Below are 19203 nucleotides of genomic sequence, written 5' to 3'. Positions count from 1 at the left end.
TGCAACCCTTCTGTAAGGGGATGTCCAGTTGCCTACAGATGGGTCTTGGGTCCCCAATCTGCACTTCCCCTCGTTCACAATGATTTGTTCTTTTGTTATTTGATGACTCATCCCTTTGACACCTCGTGATCACACAGGCTGGTGTGCTTCTTCCATGTGGGCTTTGTTGCTTCTGAGCTAGATGGCTGCTTGTTTACCTTCAAACCTTTAAGAGCCCAGATGCTATATCTTTTGACAGCCAGCCACCATCAGCTTTCTTCCCCACATTTGCTTATGTACCCGCTTTGTCTTCAGCGATCATGTCAGGAAGGTGAGCATCATGGAATGCAAGTTTAATAGAATAAAACATTCTTGTATTGAGAGAGTACTTGAGTGGAGGCCCAATGTCCATCTGCTACCTTAATACCTATAAATATGTGCACATAGATCTATTTCCCCATCCTCATATATAAATATATTTACATATGTATGCATTTATTTAGACCTCTATAAAAGCCCTTTGCGTTCTAGTTCTTTCCCCTATTTCCTTTTACTTTCCTCTTGTCCCTCTATCATGTTCAGCCTTCATTTGGGTTTCAGTAATTTCTCTTGGTTACATTACCCTTGATCACGCCCTACCAGGCCTCTTTTTTCTCCCTAGACATATAACTTCAGGAATGGTACACACTTTCTCATTATTGATTTCTTCTTGCTCATACCATAGCCATTAAAATATAAATGCATTTTCCCCAAAATATTTTTCAACACACTTTCCCCACCTGCGTACCAATTTACCACAAAATATTAATTATTTCCATGTCTTCTCAGAATTTTTCTTGAGCTTACCCTTTTCCAATTTATATCTACTTATATTCACTTAATCCACTCAGCTAGATTCAATGAGGAAATTTCTGTTCACATTTAACTTAACCTATCAACTTTACCTAATTCAATGACATACAAGTAGTAATATTTCGCAAATTATTAACAAATACTTCTAGGCAGTTTATCTACCTAGAATTCTGGACTTGGGTACTAAAGTAGTTATTTTATATACCACTTCAGCTTCATTAAAGTTTACAAGTACAGAACTGTATTCTTGGAATATAGAATACTCATGGATTATAAAATTGAATATAGTTCAGATATAGTCCTACAGAAAGCATTATATAAAATTGATGTACTCTTAATCAAAATTCCAGCAACCTTCTTGCTATTTTCTTAGACACTGAACCTACATTAAATATTCCATTATATATCTTTCTTTAAATCATAGTCCATTTCATGATAACCATGATATCCCTATTTGAATATACAGGATTTCTTTTACACTATGTTATAATTCGAATTCCCACTGTCATTTTAGCTTTCAAAAAGTCATTCACAGTTGCTTCATTCTGTGCCATTTAAAAAAATTCCATAGTTACTATAAAATATTTTGAAATACATGAGAAAACTTAGGAAGATCAATATGTGGAAGAGGTATCCATCACATAATTGAATAAATAAAATAATTTTCCATTTCCCAATTATTTATACATATCATGGCTCACGTGCTCCTTGAATTATGCTAGGATTTCATTGTTGTTAAGTGGTTCGGGGGTATTTCAGACCCACAGCGACCAGTTGTACAACAGAATGACACATTGCCCCATCGTGTGCCGTCTTCACAACTTCCCTCACCTACACCCATTGTTGAAGCCATGGTGTCAGCCCATCCCCTGGAGGCTCTTCCTCTCCTTTTCTGACCTTCTGCTTTACCAACAAGTCCAAAGCACGTAGGACAAAATCCTGCCCTCTCTGCTTCTGAAGAGCACTCTGACTGTACCTCTACCGCGACTTATAGGTTGTTCTCTAGCAGTCTGTAGTATTTTCAATATTCTTCACCAGCACCACAATTCAGATGCGTCCATTCTTCTTCCATCTTCTTTATGCGATAGCCAATGTTCTCATGCATGTGAGGAAACGGAAAACATCAGGACGTGGGTCAGGTGCCCCTTAATCCTCAAAGTAATATAGTGGCTTTTCAATATGCTAAATAAGTCTTGTGCAGCAGATTTTCCTAATGCAACACATCTTTTGATCTCTTGAATGTTACAAGAGCATCGATTATGGACCCTGGCAAGACAAATGTCCTTGACAAAGGCAACCTTTTCTCCATTTCCCATGATGTTGCCTTTTTGTTGGTGGTTAGGATTTTGGTCTTCTTTAAATTGAGGTGTAATTCCTAATGAAGCCTACAATTCCTGATTTACATCAGCAAGGGCTTCAAGTCCTCTTCACTTTCAGCAAGCAGGGTTGTGTCATCTGCAAATCTTAGGCTGTTAAGCTTTCCTCCAGCCTTGATACCATGTTCTTCTTCCCATAAGCCAACTTCTCTTCTGCTTTCTTAGTCTACAGATTGAATGAGTATGGTGAGAGGATACAACCCTGGTGCACACCTTTTGTGATTTAAACCATGCAGTGTTCCCTTATTCCTTTCAAACAACTGTCTCTTTATCTATGCACAAGTTCATTAGGAACACAAGGAAGTATTCTCCAATCCCCATGCATCTGAAGGGTATCCGCAATGTGTTATGTGCCCCACAGTGGAATTCCTTGATATAGTCAGGAAAAGTGGGTAAGGGGAGACGGACGGTGCAAGATAAGACAAAATAATAATTTATAAATTATCAAGGGTTCATGAAGGAGTGGGGAGCAGGGAGGGAGGGGGGAAAATGAGGAGCTGATGCCAGGGGCTTAGGTGGAGAGCAAATGTTTTGAGAATGATGAGGGCAATGAATGTATAAATGTGCTTTACACACTTGATGGATGTATGGATTGTGATAAGAGTTGTATTAGCCCCTAATGAAATGATTTTTAGAAAATAAATAAACTAATGTGTGTGTGAATTAGGGGGAAAAAAGTAAACATTTTTCTGGTATTCTTTGTTTTTAGCTAAGATCCATCTGACATCAGCAATAATCTACCTTGTTCCAAGCCCTCTTCTGAATATAGCCTGAACCCTTGTCAATGTACTGCTATACCCATTATTGGATAATCTTTAGTAAATTTTTCCTGGATGTGATATCATTGATACTGTTCACAGTTTGAGCATTCTATTGGGTCACCTTTCTTTGTGATGGGAACTATCTCTTCCAGAGAGTTGACTAAGCAGTTGTCTTCCATATTTCCTGGAACAGATGAATAAGTGCTTCCGGTGCTTCCATTGAAATATTTCAGTTGGCATACTATTACTCCCTGGAGCATTGTCTTTGGCTAAGGCTTTCAGTGCAGCTTCCATTTCTTCCATTTACGTTAGGTACTCTATAATAAAGAGCACATTTCTATCTCTCCTGACATCCACGTTTATCTGTTTTTTCTTTCCTGTCTTTTCAATGACTTTTGCCTTCTTCATGAATGATGGCAGTGATGTACTTCCGCAGCTCATCAGATCGCCGGTGATTGATGCTCCATGTGTCACATCTGTTCTTGAGAGGGTCTCGAAATTCAGGTGGGTTAGACTCATGATACTCTTTTTACTCTCATGGACTTATTTTAATTTTTGTCAGCTTCAACCTGAACTTATCTTTGAGCAATTGATTCCACCATCACCTCTGGTCTTGTTTCAGATGCTGATATTGTGCTTCTTTATTGCCTCTTCCCGCAGACGTGGTCCATTTGATTTCTGCATACTCCATCTGGAGAAGTCCATGTGTACAGTCCCCTTTTGTGTTGTTAAAAAATAAGATTTTTGCTATGAACAAGTCCTGCATCTTGAAAAATTCCAGCATAGGATCTCCAACTTTGCTGTTATTACCAATTCCTTATTTTCCAACGACTGTTCCTTCCTCATTGTTTCCCACTTTTGCATTTCAATCACCAATAATTATTTAATGGATAGCCATTTTAAGTTTGATCAATTTCTGACTGAAGACATTGTTAGAATTCTTCAATTTATTTTGTGGTTTGCCATTAGTTTGAATAATACTTGTATGGATTGGATTTCCTTGAAGGCAGAGGTATATGAGCCTATCACAGACAACATTGTACTTCATGATTGATTTTGTAATATCCTTTTTCACAATGAATGCATTGTGCCATTCCTGGACTAGTAAAACTTATGATTTTCTGATTTGAAATAAGCACTGGCCCATTTCTGTTCACGCTTGTCTAGGATATCAATAATTATTCTATTTCATTTTTGAATACCTCCAATTTTTCTTTTCTTTTATAAAAAAACATTTTATTGGGGGCTCCTACAATCCTTATTACAATCCATACATACATCTATTGTGTCAAGCACACATGTACATTTGTTGCCATCATCATTCTTAAAACATTTGCTTTCTACTTGAGCCCTTGATATCAGCTTCTCATTTTCCCCCTCCCTCTTTGTTCCCCCTCCCTCATGAACACTTGATAATTTATAAATTATTATTATTTTGTCATATTTACACTCTCCAACGTCTCCCCTTCACCTACTTTTTTGTTGTCCATCCCCCATGGAAGAGGTTTTATATAGATCTTTGTAATCGGTATCCCCTTCCTACCCTACCTTCCCTCCACCCTCCAGGTATCACCACTCTCACCACTGGTCCTGGAGGGGTCATCTGTCCTGGATTCCGTGTTTCCAGTTCCTATCTGTACCAGTGTGCATCCTCTGGTCTAGCCGGATTTGTAAGGTAGAGTTGGGATCACGATAGTGGTGGCAGGAAGCCTTTAAGAACTGGAGGAAAGTTGCATGTTTTTCATCGTTGCTACCCTGCACCCTGATTGGCTTGTCTCCTCCCAGAGACCCTTCTGTAAGGGGGTGTCCAGTTGTCTACAGAAGGACTTTGGGTCTCCACACCGCACGCACCCTCATTTACAATGATATGATTATTTTGTTCTACATTCATATTTGCACATTCCAAAATCAAATTATAAGATTTGTAGAGCTCTTTCTTCTTATCTTGGATTGCTTCCCAGTAGCAAATGAACATCCCAAAGGCTCCACTCCCACAGGCTCTTCTCCATTCATGTTCTCATGGTCAACTCTACTGAGAAAGCAGCTCCTTCTGAGTCAAATTTCCAGTGGCCTCTGACCTAAGGGACCTATCCTCTGGCACTATCGCTGGCCGTGTGTTGCTTTCATTCATTTGGCCTCAGTACTTGACATTGTTAGGAGTTATGAATAAGGTTTTCAGTAACTATTTCCAATGAAGTGGGCATCCTAGGTCTTTTTCGTTGTCTGTTTCTAGTCTCGAATCTCTGCTGAATGAAACCCGTTCACCTTGGGTGACCCTGCTGACATTGGCTATAACAGTGACATAGCTGTCAGCATCACAGCAATGCACAAGCCGCCACAGGAAGACAAGCTATTATCCACAACCTTCTTCAAACCAGGCGCTCAGAATTTAAGCTCTCGTAAAATTCCCCTTTCTGATCTTGAATTGGATTATGTACAATCTTTGGATCACATGAGCTGGTGTTCTTCCATCTGGATTTAGCTGACACCTCACTTTGATGGCTACTTGTTTTAAGACAAGCCTTCAAGACCCCAGATGCTGTTACTTCTGAGAGCACCATGTGAGCTCTTCAGCACACTTTGTTACAGCATCCATATTTTCAGTGATCACTTCATGAGCGTAAGTGTTGAGCAGGGCGTAAGAACTAAATGTTCGTAGATTGTAGTTAATGATTTAGGGCAAACTCAAAATCCATTTATTTATCTCAAGTTTATATATGCCCTGTTCCACTTTAGATGCAGCATTATAAGCCGGTTGAAATATAATTTCAATAACCTCCGTGAGACATTTGGTAATTGTAATAATAGTATCATTCATCTAGCCAATGTCATAGAATTTAGAAGATATTTAAGAAAAGGAAAATATACAAAGGAAAGTTTTTTAAACAAAAACCATTGTATGTTCATTTTTTTGGTATGTTCACTTAAACAAGGTAAAAACTTAAGAAACTGAACCCTGTTTAAGAAAGGCTTGTCTCTAAGTAAGCAACCGTCTAAGTGAGATGTCAACTGGAAGAAGAACGCCATTGTCAGTCCCTGAAGGATTGTGAATCATATAATGTGAGATCAAAGGAGGGATTAGTATCAGAACCCAAATTATGAGAATCTGTTTTGCAGAAGACTATCAATGACAGTGTGAGCTCAAGCTACATTTGTGGGAACTACATAGGAAATTAGTCCCGATTAACTCCCTCTGTCCTGAGTGAGGGATGGGAGGAAAGCGGTTACTAAATGGAGTGCATTGGAGAGATGAGTATAAAAGATCAAAGGGAAAAAACTGCACTTAAACAGTTAAAATCTTGTCAGTTGATCCCCCACCCCCACCCCGCCAGGCATCCTGGACCTCCTGATCTGGTTTTCAACATTTTCTGTATTTTGTTTTGTTGTTTGTGCATATAAGGGTTTATCTCCAAGGTGTTAGGTCATTGGGGGTCACCCTCCTGAAGTTGTGTTAGATGTTTTCTGTTTTGTGGTATATGAAACCCAGGACTGATAAAACAATAAGGAAAGCAAGGGCTTCAGGGGTGTTACAGTGGTGTGTGTGTGTGTGTGTGTGTGTGTGTGTGTGTGCGTGTGGTGAGGGTGTGGGGGGTTGGGTCAAAGGGAAATGATATCAAGGAGTCTAGGAAGGAAAAGAATGATTGGAAATGGATTATGGTATAAATTGTACAATAATGCTTGACATGATTGAACTATGGAATTATGTAATGTATGTATTAACTCCCAATTAATAATAAATAAAAAAGAAAACAATGAGGGTTAGATATAAGGTAAACATTTCATTCATGTTCATTCACTAATGCAAACCTATACCAGCAGGAGTACATGTCAAAAAAAAAAGCAAGTGTAAAAATAGCAAGCATATGGTAATCTTAAATTGTCAATTACTGGGAAACCTCAAAAGACAGAGATTTGAACCAAAGACCATTGACTTTCAAATCCAGACTCTTGGAAAAGTAGTATTCTGCTCTTACCTTATTAAGGTGTTTCAACTTTAAGTCCAAGGAGTATTTCAGTTACTTTAACCTGCAACAGGTATGTTTAAGATAAAGTTTGTTTCTCTCAGTGGGTCATCCAAACCATATAATTCTGATTTCTTCAATAAAGAATTCTGGAGAGCTCTAAAAGATTAAATGTAAAATCAAAGTAGCCTATATAGCATACAGTCAGGGTTACTGATGGCCAAATAGAAACTTAGTCAAAAATATATGATTAGTAATATAATACTTATGTAATTATAATTATATATAAATATATAATATAATATAAGTGATGTTCAGCGTTTTCCTGAAGGTCAGGCTTCCAACAGAAGTGACATCACCCTTTTAAAATCAAACATATCACCCCTCCTCTGGTCATGAATTCCTATTAAAATTCACTGATCAATCATTATTGGACAGTCTACTATAAGTCAACATAGACCAAATAGCAAGGAGTTTTGGATTAATTGGGGATGACCATGGGAAAATGCTTTCTGACAGGAAGTGTTTGGCCCTGCCCCTTCCCCATTGGGAAAAAAAACAAGATACCAGCTGAGCTTGGGCTATGATGAACTTATTTTCAAAATGTACAAATAAGGGAGTGGTAAATGGATCATAAGCATTTTAGTCAGATGTATCACCACCTTGTTTGGGAGACCAGACTATACGATTACCTAACCATGAGAATAGATGCTTGTCTTTGTGTTTGTCCTTATAATAATGATGTCATGATATTTGTCATTTTGTGATTGACTAATTTTACTCAGCATAATGTTTTTCAGGTCTATCCATGTTAAGAGTTATTTCATAGTTTCCTCACTGTTTTGTTAATGATGAATATAACTTTGTGTGTATGTACAAAAATTTATTTATTCTGTTAATGGGCTTCTGTGCTGTTTTCAACATTTTGCTATTATAGACAGTACTTCCATGAACATGAGAGTCCCTGCAATTGTTCATGTTATATCTCTTACTTCTATAAGGTATATACCCGGCAGAAGCATTATTTGACCATATAGAATTCCCATTACCGTTATTTTAGGTAACACCATATTGCTTTCTACAATGGGGAAGTGACCCAGAGTTTTCCCCAAGGTCATCACTGGTTATGAGATATGATACTTTCCTTACGACCTTGAAAGCAAAAATCAATCATTCCATCATCATCTGGCCCCCAAAATGCTCATCAAGTGAAATCAAAGATCAAGACCATGCTTATTTAAGTTTTTGATGTGAGGGGGATAGTGCATTTGGAGTTAATTATACCAGGTGAGAGTGTTCATCAAGCTTTCTATTTAGAGGTTCTGAAAAGATTGTGCAACACTGTGTGACCAAAAAGGCCATCTCAGTGTGCCAGTTTTGGCCAAAAACCCCATCATGCTTCTCTTGCTAGACACACCTTACTCAACTTATTTTCAGCAACACAAAGGACTTCTCCAAATAGAATACACAGAAATCCAGTTGACTCTATCTATGGGAAGAGATGCTGTAGAAACTCAATATCAGCACCAAACCCAGGCCATGACCTGATGGTGCAACAAGCCATCAATTGTTCAAACGCAAGTTCAGGGTAAAGCAGAAGAAAATTAAAACAAGTCCAGGAGAGCAAATATATGATCTTGAAGCTCTATCACCTGAAATCTGAAAGCATCTCAAGAATATATGTGACACATTGAGCATGTGGCAGTTACATACTTTCATGTCAACTGGAAGCTATATGAAAGTGTAGGGATGGCGTTTATCCTGTCAGTCAGGTCGCAGCCTGATGACCTCCGTTGGACTTTAAGGGAGATACATAGCTCTCTGGAGGCAGGCTTTCTCTATGGACATGCCTTCGCCTTCCTGCTGGAGGGCCATTCTGAGAGCTGCCAAAGTCCTGCGATGGTACCATCACCATTGGTGCCACATGACTTTGCATGCACCAGCCTGTGTGATTCCTGCATTCTGCATCATGGCATGTGACCAGGCAAGTCTGAAGAGGGACGGATGGACAACTATCCGAGTTATGAACTTGACTTGGACTAGCCTGGTCAGCTTTCTCTAAATATAATTACTTATTGATTTAAAGATCTCTCACACATAGATGAGCGTCTCTGATTTTTTTCTCTCTAGTCTACCCAGCCAAACCCAGAACACTAATGAGAGAAGACCCACTGAGCTGTGAGAAAATGTCAACAATCATTCTTGAAGAAAATAAAAGGTCATTAAAAAGACAGGAAAAAAAGAAAAGATCATAATGGATGTCAGAAAAAATTCTGATACTTGCTCTAAATCATAGAGTAGGTAAAACGAATGGAGAGAGTATGAAGTCAAGGAGCTACTTAGAATATTTCAAAGGCCAGACAAGAAAAAATGAAATATTATAATGCTATCCAGTTATTGTGCACACAGTTGAATGTCTTTGTGTAAGTAATAAAACACAAACATTTTCTGGTAATGCCTACTTTGAGCCAAGCTCCATCTGACATCATAAATTTTATGTCCTCTTCTGAATCCAGGATAGATTTAGCCTTGTTTTTATCTAGAAATTTGAGTTGACCTGATAATAATACATCACAGATTTGCTGTGTTGCACCCCAGGCTTCTGGCAACACAGCAAGGTGTGATACTGTTGACATTCACCATCTGATGGCACATCAGTCGGTACTGGAAGAAGTACAGCCAGAGTGCCCCTTAGAGGGAGTGATGGTGGACTTTGTCTTACAGAGTTTGGACACATTGTCAAGCCCTCAATGAGACGGACTGACATAGTGGCTGCAGCAACCGTTCAGGAACAGAAGCATTCGTGAGGACGACACAGGTCGGAGCAGTGTTTTGTTCTGTGGTACACTGATTGGGTTGTTACAGTTGGAATGGACTTAATGGAACCTAACAACCTTGGATTGCTTGCTATGTCATAATGGTACTGGGGCTTCCTGTATATTATATTATGCTTTATGTATTATTGTATTAAATTATTTGCTATATGCTTTATATACACTCGTGACAAGCATTAGAAAAGTCAGCAGAAAAATGGAATTAAAAACTAATGATGAAACATACAACTGTCCTCTAGTTCTAAAATGCTTCCTCCCACCACTATCATGATCCCAATTCTACCTTAGGAATCTGGCTAGACCAGAGGATGTACACTGGTACAGATAGGAACTGGAAACACAGGGAATCCAGGACACCCCTTCAGGACCAGTGGTGAGAGTGGCAGTACCGAGAGGGTGGAATGAAGGTGGGGTAGAAAGGGAGAACCGATTACAAGGATCTACATATAACCTCCTCCTTGGGTGGGTGAAGGGAGACATAGGGCAGTGTAAGAGATGACAAAATAATAATAATTTATAAATTATCAAGGGTTCATGAGGGAAAGGGGAGTGGGGAGGGAGCTGATATCAAGGGATCAAGTAGAAAGCAAATGTTTTGAGAACAATGATGGCAACAAATGTACAACTGTGCTGACACAATGAATATATGTATGGATTGTGATAAGAATTGTACGAGCCCCCAATAAAATGATAAAAAAAACTAATGGAATTTTTGTACACCCTTTTTAAAGCCTCTATAAACAGTAGTAGATACTCATTTTTTTCTTAGTTTTTAAATCATTTAAATGGAGGCTCTGACAGCTCTTATCACAACTCACACATCTATCCTTTGTGTCGAGCACGTTTGTACATAATTTCACATCATCATTTTCAAAACATTTGCTTTCTACTTGAGCACTTGGTATGAATTAATTTCCACCCTACCCCACCCATCCTGCCTCCCTCATGACCCCTTGATAACTTACAATTTTTTTCATGTCTTACACTGACTGCTGTCTCATTTCACCCACTTTTCTGTTGTCCGTCCCCCTGGGAGGGGGTTATATATCGATCATTGTGATCCGTTCTCCCTCTCTCCCCACACCTTCCCCTTACCCTCCTGGTATCGCTACTCTCATTATTGTCCTAAAGGGGTTATCTGTCCTGGATTCCCTGTGTTGTGAGCTCTTATCTGTACCAGTGTCCATGCTCTGGTCTAGCCAGATTTGTAAGGTAGAATTGGGGTCATGATAGTAGGGAGAGAAAAAGCATTAAAAAACTAGAAGAAAGTTGTATGTTTCATCGGTGCTCTACTGCACTCTGACTGGCTCATCTGTTCCTTGTGACTCTTCTGTGAGGGGATGTCCAGTTATCTACAGAAGGTGTTGGGTATCCACTCCGCTCTCCACCCTATTCACATTGATATAATATTTGTTTGGGGTCTTTGATGCCTGATACCTGATTCTATCAATACCTAATGATCATATAGGCTGGTGTTCTTCTTCCATGTTGGCTTTGTTGCTTCTCAGCTGGATGGCCATTTGTCTTATCTAGATAGACATGCATAGACCATAAAAAGCACAAAGCAAAGCAAAGGAAAACAAAACAAGAGAAAACAACAACAAAATAAACCACCAAAAAAGAAAAGCCTATAAATAGTTCCAGGTCTGGTTGTGGACCTTTATAGGTATTTTCCGGTAGAGTCTGATGGTGTGTAACACCCTGGCCCCAAAGTCTCCTTTTTGTATCTCAGGGACTCCATTGCTTTGCTCTCTTGCTGCTTTGTTGCATGACCTTGATGTTTCGCCCAGATGTAGGGGGTTAGATCGGGCCCAATTCCTGCACTGGATACACATTTCCTTAATTTACAATCTTCCTTCACACACACACACACACACACACACACACACACACACCCCTCTTTAATCAAACAATGGTTGTCTTTTGCGCTAACATAAGCAGTAGTGTTAAAGATTTTATTTCAGATGAAATAAAATAATTTGGCAGACAGATAATGTTTACCTTTTACATTTGAATGTAAGGAAAAAGCAAAGCAAGAACTCTGCCTCTTTAACTGACTGCAATCAATTTTAGAGTTAATTGTTTCAACCTCATTAGAAAGCAGGCAGGCTGTAATTCTTTCTCTTCAGAGGGTGTAAGTACTCTGATCCTTCACTTTTCTTAACAGCTTAAGGGAATAGTTTATCACACAGTTTGAACACTGTTTTTATAGCATTCTTTTTAAAAGTTGAGTTAATTTGGTCTGATCCAGAGGATACTTATATTTGTGAAATCATAATTTTATGTTTAAGAGCAGAACAGTAATAATTTATTTTCATAAAATTTGAAAGCATATGACAAATTGGTAACTACAATCCTAATTAAAATCACTGGATCTATTTTTGGCCTGAAAGAAAGAGGGACAATAAAGCAAAAATAAACATCATGCTTGATGATGAAACACGGAGAGCATTTTCGTTAAAGTCAAAGCAAAGATTGCTTCCACCATGCTCACATAACGTTATTTTAGATCTCCTAATAAATGTAAGCAGTAAAAAACTCAATGTGTCTGTGCTCAGGTACATTGTATAAATGTGAAGTGTTAATACATGTGATATTTTATATTTTAAATCAAGGAAATATCACTTTTAAGGAAGACAATGAGAGCAGATGATTGAATGTGTGGAAAACCCAACAAAATCATCTGAAATTCATAAGAATAATGTAAAACCTTACCACTGTAAATATATTTATATCTATGTTGTAATATACACCAGAAAAAGTTAACTGGAAATACTGTTCGTTACACAATAGAAAATAAAGCTTAATATATTTAAAAATTTTGAACAAAATAAAAATATATAGAACTGCAAGGAAAAGAAGATTTAGATTATAAACATTTTATCAAATATTTATTTATAAAATATGTGTTTTCAATCATCACGTATTCACATTTGGTATCTGAATTTTACCTTTCATCATTCTTGGGATATGATTCAAAAGTCCCTTCAATAATGTCTAATAAAATGTTGTTTAATGAAGCTTTTCCCAGAAGCTCTTGATAGGATAAAAAAACATTTCATGGACAACTCAGGATTTTTTTCAAAATTATGCTAAAAGAAAATAACTCAAAAAGCACAATACTTTAATGATAAGAAATCATTTAGCATAGTTTAATAAAATCATGAAATAGAGAAGGCTGGTGGGGAGTTGGGGGAGAAATAGAAACATGTGGAAAGAATAACAGGTCATACTTACATCTTCATTTCTTGAGATTGGTTGTGTAAATATATAGGGTATGTTTCCTGAAGAATAAAAATAAATTTAAAAATTCTCCATATTTCTGATCCCTTCAACCTAAGTAGTGGTCTGAGAAGTTAAGAAAATAAAAAGTAGAAAAATAAAACTGAAATAGATTTGGAGTCTTTAGTGAAAAACAAGTTTATTTCAAACAAACAAAGCATGGAAAAACTGACCAGTATTTTTTAAAGATTTTTACATTAATTTATTTCTCAAATATTCCAAAATTAGTAGTAAAAGTTATTGTTCACCTTGCCACAATGTTCCTGGGGAAATATATATAGATATATATATTTTTTTTTCAGTGCAAATTTCTTTTTAATGAACCAAGTCGCAGGTTGCAGATGAACACTGTTGTAGAGTCACAACCAACGCTTTACATCGGCCAGTGTTGGCAAGCTGCAAGGCTTTGATCCAACGCCCTCGGTCATTTAGAACATTGCTTCGAGGCCGGGGCTGTGGCCGCTGCAGGGCTGCTAGCATGGGCAGTCCACTCGATCCCGCCATAGTGGTAAAGAAGGTAGCGAGTGGCCTGAGTGCTCTGCGCCACCACGTTGGTGCCGTGGCACGCCAGCAGCAGCAAGTTCTGAGGCTGGACCCGGGAAGCGAAGCGCATGAAGGCCAGCGAGTAGAAAATGAGCGCTGCCGTCATGCGGCCGCTGATGATCTCCGGGGACGACTTCGTGTCCTTGAACGCGGCCAGGGGCAGGCCCCAGTTGGCCATGGGACCCCAGAAGTGCGTGCTGGTAATATAGTCCCGAAACTCCTTGGTCTTGACGTAGGCCTTGGCCCTCTGCAGCAGTGCTGCCACAGCCGCCATGATCGCTGAGCCGTGGGAAAGGCAGTGGGCAAGCAGCCCACGGTGCCGGGGGTTCGAGGCCACGTGACATCACAACCGCCCCTGACGCAACCCCAGGAAGTGCGCAGGCCACCACGTGGCGCTGTCGTGCGGAGGGGTGCTGGGGGGCCGTGACCCCACGCCTTTGTGGCACTGTGGTAAAGCGCTCCTGGCAGAGTCCTTGAAGGTCTGGGGCGCTCTGGGGGTCACCCAGCTGCCTGCTTTCCCTGCCGTGGGAAACTCGGGTTGTTGCCTGGGTGATGATCCAAAACCCCGCAGCCAGGTACAGCATTTGAGACCTTTGTGAAAATCACCTTCTCATTACTTGCTGACCTTCCTCTGTTTTTCACCTCTCACTAGTGACACGACGCTAAGAGTTCAGCATCTGTCACTTAACAAGGACCGTCATCTCCTACCTCGCTGCAATGCAATAGTCCACTCAGATAATGAACATTAAGTATAGTGCAATTGGGAGGCACTTGGGAGGATGGCGCGGGACCGGGCCTTGGTCCCTTCTGTTGTGCATGAGTAGCTTTGGGTTGGGACCGACTCCATGGCACCTGGCAACAACAACAACACGGTGCTTATATTATCTAATACATAGTTTACATTTAATTTCATAGCTTCATGGTTTTTTCCCCTTTTTTGTTAAAGCTGGGGAGAGCCAGGATCCAGTGATAGTTTATGTTTAACTCTCATCTTTAGATGAAAGGTCCCTGGGCTAGTCACCGAAAAACTGCCAATTTGAACCTCCTTAGGGGTACCACCTAAGAAAGGCCTGGCAATATGCTGGATGGCACAAGACAGCCTCTACAACGATACTTTCGATTCATCTTCCCTCTGCAACACTCTCTCAGGCACTTCCGTTTCTTTCTTTTTTTCTTTTTTTTTAACATTTTATTAGGGGCTTATACAACTGTCATCCCAATCCATACATACATCAATTGTGTAAAGCACATTTGTACATCATTTCTCAAAACATTTTCTCTCCACTCAAACCCCCGACATTAGGTTCTCATTTTTCCCCTCCCTCCCCGCTCCCCCCTCCCTCATGAGCCCTTGATAGTTTATAAATGGGTACTTTGTCATATCTTGCCCTGTCCGACGTCTCCCTTCATACACTTCAAAAAGAACAAAATATAGATGCAGACTTGAAAGAGAATGGAAATAAATATTCTTGAAAAACTTTAAATAATGAACAGAAAAAAATGATACATAACAACCTTGTATTAAAAAGGAAATGTGAGTTGTTTTATAATTTTTAATAAAATAAATATATTTGCAGCTGAAATTTTGTTCTGAGTACAAAATTTATTTTATTACTTTTTAGAGTTATAAAATCTAATTCCTGTATATTAATGATGTTAATAAATAACTGAAAAATGAATTCACGAGATATACTTACTATTATATTTTTACTAATTCAGTCACTTCTAGAAGTTCCTACCGGTATTCTGTCAACACATTATTACAAAATCAAGCCTTATTTGAAACATTTGAAAATCAGTCAAGTCTAACTTCATAAAGATGCACGGAGGGCCTCTCAAAGTCACATACCCCACAGAGTAAATGCTTTAAAAATAGTCATTTCAAAAACCGCTTTCAAAAGGCTAAAAACTGTTCTATTTTTTTCAAGTGATATTTAATAGGGAAAAATGGATCTATAGATTAAAAACTTGATTTTTCATTAAAATAGGCAAACTGGCTATACAACATACTCACGACCACTCTCATAATGTCTGTTTATGCAAAACATCTATGTGCATTCGCAGGGAGCTGGTATCTTCCATGAAAAAAGAAAGTGGGGTTCTGTCAATAATAGCTCCAAGATACTATTTCCCATTTTGTTTACTCTCCAGTGTCCCTGGATGCCACCCATGCATGCTTTCTCATGAGCGAGAGAGTAGCACAGGTGGAATAATGACCATCCGACTCAATTCTACATCTGCGATCAGGTTACAAAGAATTCTTTACTGATTTAGTTCCTGAAACATCTTTGCTTCATCACTGCTTCCAAGAGCATTGCGAGGCATTGCTGCAAAACATCTGGAACCTCTACAGCAAGAAAATATTTCTTATCCTATAATACATTATTCTCATTTTTTATAATGCACTGAAACCTGGGAATAATAGATTGGTTTAAAAAATATGTCAATATAAGTCAATATATTTTCTATTTTTTTTTTGAGAGTGTTTCTTAACTATACCTCCTGTCAGGCATTCTAATATATTAAAAAAAGAGCAGTGTATCTCCCATGCCATGTTCAGCAAATAACTTGTCCTCTCATTTATTTCTCGAATTTTGATTTCATAAAACATGAAGTATCTCAAGTTGCTTGAAAATAATTTCAGCACTAAGATAGAAAATTGGTATTTATGATCATCCTTTTTTGGTTTAACTTTTTAACCATCTTTTTTTATTTGCTTTATTGCATGGTTATTGTCGGGTCTATTTATTCTGAAATATATTATACTGGCCACATGTTAGATGACTGAGGGAACATTGATTTCATAACTGCAATTTAGGTATTTCTAAGCTCTTAGAGTTTACAACTCAATATTTATTGGTTATATAAGGCAGGATCTATGAAAATAGGAGGTCTAAAATAATTGTGCTCTATATTGAGAGGAGTAATTTCCAAGTTTTAGATGTGCATTGAAGGTTTTATGTTTTTAATGTATATCATATGTGTATGTATATGCTATGCTCACAGATTACTAAAATTAACACATGAGGGTATTTACACCATAGATGTTTTGAAACTTTCTTAGCAGGAAAACTTTGTATAATTTATAGGTGTAGTCCCATGAGCATTAAAATATGTCTCATTAAAATAGGTGTAGTCTCATGAGCATTCAAACATGCAATATAGAATAATAGCATAAACATTAATTAGTTTGAAGTGTCATATACAAACTGAACCAGCTGAAAATCTTCTAGCAAGCTGAATGCAATTCAAGGTTGGTAAATTTATAAAGACTTTTTGAAAAAGATGATGGAGCAGCATAGAGTAAGGAGATATTTATTATCTTTGAAATTCAAAAAGGCTAATAAATGTTATTTCTTTTTTCGATGACTCGAAAAGTGGAAATATTCAGCAATTGATATGGAATTTGTGGGACAGTCTTGTTTGTTTGTTTAATGTCATATAGCACTACATTCCTGAGCTTCAACTGTTCCAAAGTTTTAATACCTTTTTGTGGCTTTTGTTCTTTCATCAACTGACAAATACTTGCATTGAGAATATCAAGACTACTCATAACTTCTGGTTTTCCATCTTCAATCAGCCTAGTGTACAACCAACATGGTGGATCTGCATGCTGCACTTAGTCCCTGGGGCTCTACATCATTGGGGGGACTCAAGGCTTTGTAGAGTGGAGTGAGGCAGTAAGCTGCTATAGGGCTGTAAGAAGTACTGCTGGTGCTGGCAGTTACAATGAGGTTATTTGTGGTGTTCATGTTACTCTGGGTTAAACAGTAAATTATATACTAACAAACATTTCATAAAAATGACACAAATTTTGTTGTTTTGTTCAAGTATAGCCACTCTTCATAAAGGGTATTTGTAATTGGAGTTAACACGAATTGCAGTTTTGATCACACATTTATATTTTCCAAGAATAATTTATTTTCAACGTGATTAAATAAGCTAAAAACAAGGGACATAACATGAATCCTTACCCTAAAAAAATGGCATTAATCTATGCAATCACCCGAATATGTGACATTCTTTTTCACTACTTAAGTAAAGAAGGAAAGTTAAAAGGCTAATTGTGAGAGTCAAGTACCAGTCAGTATTCCTCCCGATGCTAATTATGGTCAATTCTCATATACATTAGTAACTCTGGATGGAAATAAGAATAGAATGAATTCACAAATGTACTCTTTGTGGTACATTATGAGATATATTTGAGTCAAAATCCCCTTCAACTTCTTCAGTTTATAACCTGAGTGATGAACCACAGTGATTTCTTGTGGTTTAAAAAAAAATTTATTAGCTCAAGGTTCATGAACCCAAATCTTCCCATGTTGACCATTTCATATACTTGTGGCAAAGTCAGAAAAGGCAGAATAATTTCCCTAAGTACAACCGATCCTCTTTTCATTCAGTAGGCTTTACATTTGGATAAGAGACACTCTCTTTATGTATCCATGTGCTCAGAGAAATTTTTATTTTTTAAATTTTAGATCCCATATTAGATTGCTCAACAACTTAGTGCTATTAGTTGTTGTTGATGGTTGCTGTTGAGTTGGTTCAAATCCATAGAACTCATGTGTGCACAACAAAATTATTCCACAGGGAGTTCAAGGTTGTGATCTTTCAATGGAAGATCATCAGACCTGAGTGAGATGATTCCAGGTGTATTTGAACTACCGACCTCACACAGCAGTTGAGTGCTTAGCAACCTGTTTTACTCTGAGCCATGAACCTAAGGTAATCTTGGTTAGTTGTTGCTTTTAAAGTGATTTTATTAAGTTTCATATCCTGGATCTGTATTAAACAGAATGAAATATTTACCATTTCTATGTCATACTCAAAATTGTGGCTATGTTGGAGTCTAAACAGCACTGAAGGCATTTGTCTTGGTTAGGGTTTTTGGCACCAACATGGCACAAGAAGATATGGGTGGAATTTAACCTGTCAATCAGGTCACTGTCTTTTGACCTCCCTTGGAATTGTAACTGAGAAGTGTAGTTCTCTGGCTCCTGGCCTTTCTCTTTCTGCCCTCACCATCCTGCTTGTTAGACACCTTCGGAGATGCTGGACTCCTGTAGTGCTTCCACGGATATTGGATCCACATGATTTTGCACCCACTGGCCTGCGATATTATTGCATTCTACATCATTGCATGTGGCCAAGTGAGTCTGAAGAGGGACTGACAGACTATGATCAGACGTGTGGACTAGAAATGGACTGGGCTGGGATGTTTTCTTGATATGTCATTGCTTGGTGACATACAGCTCTCTCTTATACACAAGTGAGTGTCTCTGGATTTCTTTCTCTAGTCAACCCTAACGGCATTGGCAAAAAGTCAATAGGGTGCTGGAGGCCATCCATTCCTCTCTGTCAAGAACTTTGGAAGAAAGCTATCTGATCAAACAACTCGAAGAGGCCCACATCTGTGGTCATTGAAAAGAAAATGGATCTGCAGAAAAATACAAAGAAACAAAAAACAAACAAAAATACCACTAATATACCCATAAGTAAAATTCGACTAGTGACAATTCAAAAATAGTGCATTGAAAGTGGGCTTCTAGATATTCAGGCCATACTCAGTAAAGGACATAGAATGATATCACTCAAATATAGGGATGATGAT

General features: G+C 38.3%; 1 protein-coding gene across 1 annotated transcript; it reads right to left on the bottom strand.

Annotated features, from left to right (window-relative positions):
- Positions 1-13470: 13470 nt before the first annotated feature.
- Positions 13471-13863, bottom strand: LOC101645415 (mitochondrial pyruvate carrier-like protein). The gene has a single exon (XM_004708781.1). The coding sequence runs from the start codon at positions 13861-13863 to the stop codon at positions 13471-13473; it is 393 nt and encodes a 130-aa protein (XP_004708838.1).
- Positions 13864-19203: the final 5340 nt, after the last annotated feature.

This window comes from Echinops telfairi, unplaced genomic scaffold (genome assembly GCF_000313985.2).
Source record: "Echinops telfairi isolate 266 unplaced genomic scaffold, ASM31398v2 ScPeMD7_5868;HRSCAF=6743_0, whole genome shotgun sequence".
In the NCBI taxonomy this organism is placed as follows: domain Eukaryota; kingdom Metazoa; phylum Chordata; class Mammalia; order Afrosoricida; family Tenrecidae; genus Echinops; species Echinops telfairi.
This window is presented reverse-complemented; position numbering and strand designations above follow the sequence as displayed.

Coding starts and splice junctions, on each gene's coding strand:
- LOC101645415 (XM_004708781.1), bottom strand. CDS start 13,863: ATGGCGGCTGTGGCAGCACTGCTGCAGAGGGCCAAGGCCTACGTCAAG.